The sequence below is a fragment of the Rhinopithecus bieti genome, unplaced genomic scaffold, assembly GCF_001698545.2.
Source record: "Rhinopithecus bieti isolate Rb0 unplaced genomic scaffold, ASM169854v2 scaffold_56390, whole genome shotgun sequence".
NCBI classification, from domain to species: domain Eukaryota; kingdom Metazoa; phylum Chordata; class Mammalia; order Primates; family Cercopithecidae; genus Rhinopithecus; species Rhinopithecus bieti.
The window spans coordinates 39,289-45,952 of NW_016821672.1; the positions used below are offsets into that span (position 1 = coordinate 39,289).

At 52.3% G+C, this 6,664-nt stretch overlaps 1 protein-coding gene across 3 annotated transcripts in view; it reads left to right on the forward strand.

Moving 5' to 3' along the window:
* The first annotated feature begins 1,424 nt into the window (after positions 1–1,424).
* The window catches only part of IL3RA (interleukin 3 receptor subunit alpha), a 22,888-nt gene continuing 17,648 nt past the window's right edge, over positions 1,425–6,664 (forward strand). Inside the window, exons 1-3 of one of the 3 annotated variants that reach the window (XM_017860526.1) lie at positions 1,425–1,978; positions 4,307–4,425; positions 5,616–5,730. In XM_017860526.1, the coding sequence (XP_017716015.1) occupies positions 1,915–1,978; positions 4,307–4,425; positions 5,616–5,730 (298 nt within the window). In that variant the 5' untranslated portion in view covers positions 1,425–1,914. The remainder of the gene's footprint in view (positions 1,979–4,306; positions 4,426–5,615; positions 5,731–6,664) is intronic. The other 2 variants (XM_017860527.1, XM_017860525.1) reach the window with 2 other exon arrangements.

Consider the following 6,664-nt stretch of genomic DNA (forward strand, 5'->3'; position numbering starts at 1 on the left):
TGCTTTTATTTTTATTTATTTTATTTTATTTTATTTTATTTTGAGACAGAGTCTCGCTCTGTGGCCCAGGCTGGAGTGCAGTGGCCGGATCTCGGCTCACTGCAAGCTCCGCCTCCCGGGTTCACACCATTCTCCTGCCTCAGCCTCCCGAGTAGCTGGGACTACAGGCGCCGCCACTGCGCCCGGCTAGTTTTTTGTATTTTTAGTAGGGATGGGGTTTCAGTGTGGTCTCGATTCCTGACCTCGTGATCCGCCCGCCTCGGCCTCCCAAAGTGCTGGGATGACAGGCGTGAGCCACCGCGCCCAGGCCTATTTTTATTTTTTTGAGGTGGAGTCTCTCTCTGTTGTCCAGGCTGGAGTGCAGTGGTGTGATCTCGGTTCACTGCAACCTCTGCCTCCCGGGTTCAAGCGATTCTCCTGCCTCAGCCTCCCGAGTAGCTGGGATGACAGGCGTGTGTCACCACACCCAGGTAATTTTTGCATTTTTAGGAGAGAAGGGGTTTCACCATGTTGACCAGGCTAGTCTTGAACTCCTGACCTCAGGCGATCCACCTGCCTCGGCCTCCCAAAGTGCCGGGATGACAGGCGTGAGCCACCACACCCGGCTGGTAGAGGTTCTTTCAAAATGGAAAGGCTCACACACACACAGATGCATACACACACATGCTCACATACACACTCATGCAAACACCTCTGTACACATACATTCACACATGCATGCACATAAATATGCACTTTTAGGCACATACAGGCACGCACACAAGCAGACTCTCATGCGTGTATATTTGTGTATGCACATGTGTGTATGCATGGAACACATGCACAGATACATATGCATGAAAACACACAAACAGAGCCGGGCGCGGTGGCTCACACCTGTAACCCCAGCACTTGGGAAGGAAAAGGCAGGTGGATCACCTGAGGTCAGGAGTTCAAGACCAGCCTGGCCCACATGGTGAAACCCTGTCTCGACTAAAAAACACAAAATTTAGGTTGGGTGCGGTGGCTCACGCCTGTCATCCCAGCACTTTGGGAGGCCGAGACGGGCGGATCACCTGACGTCAGGAGTTCGAGACCAGCCTGGCCAACATGGTGAAACTCCGTCTCTACTAAAAACACAAAATTACCCGGGCGTGGTGGTGCACGCCTGTAATCCCAACTACTTGGGAGGCTGAGGCAGGAGAATCGCTTGAATCCAGGAGTCAGAGGTTGCAGTGAGCCGAGATCGCGTCACTGCACTCCAGCCTGGGCAACAAGAGCGAAAACTCTGTCTCAAAAAAAAAAACAAAAAAAAACAAAAATTAGCCGGGCGTGGTGGCAGGTGCTTGTCATCCCAGCTACTCAGGGGGCTGAGGCAGGAGAATCACTTGAATCTGGGAGGCGGAGGTTGCAACGAGCCGCGATCGTGCCACTGCACTCAAGCCTGGATGACAGAGCGAGACTCTGTCACACACAGAAAAGAAGACACACAAACACTTATGTGTGCACCCAGATACACGTGGGCACACAAATGTACACAGATGGGCAGGCGCACAGCCACATATGCTTATAGACACGTGTGCACAGTACACGTGTGTGCGCAGGCATGCATGCGGTCATGTGCAAACGTGCAAACCAACATGGCTACGCACAGGCACGCACACATATACACCCACGTACACACACACACGGATATTCGTGCACACAATGCACACATGTACAAGCACGCTGCGACCTACATGCGTGTGCAAAGGTGCCTGTGCACGCACACACACACACACACACACACACACACACACGCACACTCACTAGTTTTCCATCCAAAAGCATTTCCTATGATACCTGCAACCCAGTTTCACAGCCAGTCCCCACTGCCTGACTCTCCGTTCTCCTCCAGCAGGCACCTCCGTCCTGCCTTCGGGAGCTGCCTTCCCGATGGTCCTCCTTTGGCTTACGCTGCTCCTGGTCGCCACGCCCTGTCTCCTGCAAACCAAGGAGGGTAAGAGCTGGAGAAAAAAATCCAGACTGGGGGGTGAGGGGGACAAATGCACGATGTCAGCCTCCTGTCCTTCGTATGCTTCAGGGAGACTTTCTCTGTTGAGCTCATGCCAGAATCTCGTGCGGTGGTCAGGCATGACTCAGACATCCTTGTACCCGTCGCCAAGTTCCCTGTAACGCAGCGTCTGGTAAAACTGCAATACGATGTCACAGGCAGGCAGCTGATGGTGACAGACGCCATGTGAGGTCTTTTGATGAAACTCGCACGCTGGGATCAGGAGTGCCAGTTTACCATTCTCAGTTTCCTGCATGGTTTAGCTTATATTTTCATTTGCTTTCTTTTTTTTTTTTTTTGGTTTTGAGACAGAGTCTCACTCTGTCATCCAGGCTGGAGTGCAGTGGTGTGATCTCAGTTCACTGCAACCTCCACCTCCCGGGTTCAAGTGATTCTCCTGCCTCAGCCTCTTGGGTCACTGGGATGACAGGTGCCCGCCACCACATCTGGCTAATTTCTCTATTTTTTTTTTTTTTTTTATAGAGACGGGATTTCGCCATGTTGGTCAGGCTGGTCTCGAACTCCTGACCACAAGTGATCCACTCACCTTGGCCTCCCAAAGTACTGGGATTACAGGTGCCCATCACAACGTCTGGCTAATTTCTCTTTTTTTTTTTTTTTTTTGAGACGGAGTCTCGCTCTGTCACCCAGGCTGGAGTGCAGTGGCCGGATCTCGGCTCACTGCAAGCTCCGCCTCCCGGGTTCACGCCATTCTCCTGCCTCAGCCTCCCGAGTAGCTGGGACTACAGGCGCCCACCTCGCCCGGCTAGTTTTGTATTTTAGTAGAGACGGCGTTTCACCGTGTTAGCCAGGATGGTCTCGATCTCCTGACCTCGTGATCCACCCGCCTTGGCCTCCCAAAGTGCTGGGATGACAGGTGTGAGCCACTGCACCTGTCCGGTTTATGACTTCTACCAGCTCACACAAGTCTCCTGCCTACGTAGAACTCCACTTTTCAGTCAGGCTTGGTAGCTCATGCGTGTCATCCCAGCACTTTGGGAGGCTGAAGCAGGCAGATCATGTGAGGTTGGGAGTTCAAGACCAGCCTGGCCAACATCGTGAAGCCCCATGTCTAGTAAAAATACAAAAATTAGCCGAGTGTGGTGGTGGGCACCTGTTAGCTACTCGGGAGGCTGACACGGGAGAATCGCTTGAATCCGGGAGGCGGAGGTTACAGTGAGCAGAGATCGCGCCACTGCACTCCAGCCTGGGCGATAGAGCAAGACTCCGTCTCACAACAATCAGAACATACCCATTACAATGCTGTTTTAAGATTGTTGTGTATTGGCTGGGCGTGGTGGCTCACGCCTGTAATCCCAGCACTTAGAGAGGCCGAGGTGGACGGATCACAAGGTCAGGAGATTGAGACCATCCTGGCCAACAGGGTGAAACCCCATGTCTAGTAAAAATACAAAAATTAGCCGGGCGTGGTGGCAGGCACCTGTTATCCCAGCTACTCGGGAGACGGAGGCAGGAGAATCACTTGAACCCGGGAGGGTATAGGCTGCAGTGAACCGAGATTGTGCCACTGCACTCCAGCCTGGGTGACAGAGCAAAACTCTATCTCAACCAAAAAAAAAAAAAAAAAAAAAAATAAATAAAATATATACATTACAATGCTGTTTTAAGATTGTCTTGAGGCCAAGGCGCGCAGATCACAAGGTCAGGAGATGGAGACCATCCTGGTGAACAGGGTGAAACCCCATCTCTAATAAAAATACAAAAATTAGCCGAGTGTGGTTGCGGGCACCTGCTATCCCAGCTACTCAGGAGGCTGAGGCAGGAGAATCGCTTGAACCCGGGAGGTGGAGGTTGCCATGAGCTGAGATCCCACCACTGCGCTCCAGCCTGGGGGACAGAGCAAAACTCCCTCTCCAAACAAACAAACAAAGAGCCACACCCCATTACAGTGTCGTTTTAAGATTGTTGTCTATCAGCCGGGCGCGGTGGCTCACGCCTGTCATCCCAACACTTTGAGAGGCTGAGGCGGGCAGATCCCAAGGTCAAGAGATCGAGACCGTCCTGGTTAACACCGTGAAATGCTATGTCTACTAAAAATACAAAAAACTAGCCGGGCGTGGTGGCGGGCACCTGTTATCCCAGCTGCTCGGGAGGCTGAGGCAGGAGAATCGCCCGAACCCGGGAGGTGGAGGTTGCAGTGAGCCGAGATCGCACCGCCGCACTCCAGCCTGGGCGACAGAGCGAGACTCCGTCTCCAAAAAAAAAAAAAGATTTGTGTGTATCTCTTCTAACTCCAACCTGTCACCATTTTAGATCGAAACCCACCAATCAAGAACCTAAGGATGAAACAAAAGACTCAGCAGCTGATGTGGGACCTGAACAGAAACGTGACCGACGTGGAGTGTATCAAAGACTCCGACGACTTTATGCCGGTAAATCACATTCTCTACGGTTGACACACGAGACGTTTCCGTCTCCTGCAGGAATCTGAGAACCAGTACTGCTCCCGTGGCTGCTGTCATGAGTACCTGGCTTCTGCCCCGAAGCCAGCTGTGGGATTTGAAGTGAGTGTGGAGGGTCTGGTTTCCCATCCGCGGGATATCCAAGGTGGCACACACTGGACAGGGTGGACGTGCAAATGAAACTAGGCTAAGCTAGGACTGGTAGAAAATCAAATCCCACGCTGGGCGCGGTGGCTCACGCCTGTCATCCCAGCACTTTGGGAGGTCGAGGAGGGCGGATCACCTGAGGTCAGGTGTTCCAGACTAGTCTGACCAACATGGTGAAATGCCGTCTCTACTAAAAATAGGAAAATTAGCCGGGTGTGCTGGCTCATGCCCGTAATTACCAGCTACTCGGGAGCCTGAGGCAGGAGAATTGCTTGAATCTGGGAAGCGGAGGTTGCAGTGAGCCGAGATGGCACCACTGCACTCCAGTCTGGGCGACAGAGAGAGACTGTGTCTCAAAAAGAGAGAGAGAGGACCAGGCGTGGTGGCTCACACCTGTCATTCCAGCACTTTGGGAGGCTGAGGCCGGTGGATCACCTGAGGTCAGGAGTTCGAGACCAGCCTGGCCAACGTGGTGATACCCCGGCTCTACTAAAAAATACAAAAAAATTAGTCGGGTGTGGTGGTGGGCACCTATAATCCCAGCACTTTGGGAGGCCAAGGCGGGCGGATCATTTGAGGTCAGGAGTTCGAAACCAGCCTGGCCAACATGGCAAAACCATGTCTCCACTAAAAATACGAAAATTAGCCGGGCAGGGTGGCGGGCACCTGTCATTCCAGCACTTTGGGAGGCTGTGGCGGGTGGATCACCTGAGGCCAGGAATTCGAGACCAGTCTGGCCAACGTGGTAAAAGCCCGTCTCTACTAAAAATATAAAAGTTAGCCGGGCGTGGTGGCAGGTGCGTGTCATATGCCGGCTACTCAGGAGGCTGAGGCAGGAGAATTGCTTGAACCTGGGAGGCGGAGGTTGCAGTGAGCCGAGATCGCGCCACTGCACTCCAGCCTGGGTGACAAGAACGAAATTCGACCTCAGAAAACATCCGAACATCAAATTCAGTATGTATCAAATTCAGTATGGTCTCTCCGCAGCCATCACGTTTCTATGTCTCTCTCAGGCCATGAACAATAGCTATTGCCAGTTTGGAGCCATTTCCGTATGTGAAGTGACCAACTACACCGTCCGAGTGGCCAGTCCCCCGTTCTCCACGTGGATCCTCTTCCCTGAGAACAGTGAGAAAAATGTTCATCGTGTGTCTGTTCTGTCTGTTCCCTCCCTCTCTCCCTCCTTCCCTCCCTGTGTCTGTCTGGTCTGTCTGCCTTCCTTCCTTCCTTCCTTCTTTCTCTTTCTTTCCCTCCCTGCCTCATTCCCTTCTTTCCTTCTCTTCTTCTCTCCTTCCTTCCTTTTTTTCTCTTTTCTTTTCTTTCTTTCTTTCCTTCCTTCCTTCCTTCTCCTTCTCTTTCTTGCTCTTTTCCCTCTTTCCCTCCATCTTTCTCTTTCTCCGCGTCCCGTGTTCAAGCGATTCTCCTGCCTCAGCCTCCTGAGTCGCTGGGATGACAGGCGCCCTCCACCACACCCGGCTAATTTTGTATTTTCAGTAGAGATGGGGTTTCACCTTATTGGTCAGGCTGGTCTCCAACTCCTGACCTTGTGATCTGCCCGCCTCACCCTCCCAAAGTGCTGGGAGTACAGGGGTGAGCCACCGCGCCGCACCTTAAATAGAGATAGGGTGTTGCTATGTTACCTAAGCTGGTCTCAAACTCCTAGGCTCAACTGATCCTCCCACCTCAGCCTCCCAAGTAGCTGGGATGACAGGCACCTGCCACCACACCCGGCTAAATTTTTGTATTTTTAGTAGAGACGGGGTTTCACCATGTTGGCCAGGATGGTCTTGAACTCCCAACCTTAGGTGATCCACCCACCTCCGCCTCCCAAAGTGCTGGGATGACAGGCGTGAGCCACCGCACCCGGCTTTTTTTTTTTTTTTGAGACAAAATCTCACTCTGTCACCCAGGCTGGAGTGCAGTGGCGAGATCTTGGCTCCATGCAACCTCTGCCTCCCAGGTTCAAGAAATTCTCCTACCTCAGTCTCCCTAGTAGCTGGGATCACAGGGGCCCGACATCACACCTGGCTAATTTTTTTTTTTTTTTTTTTTTTTTTTTTTT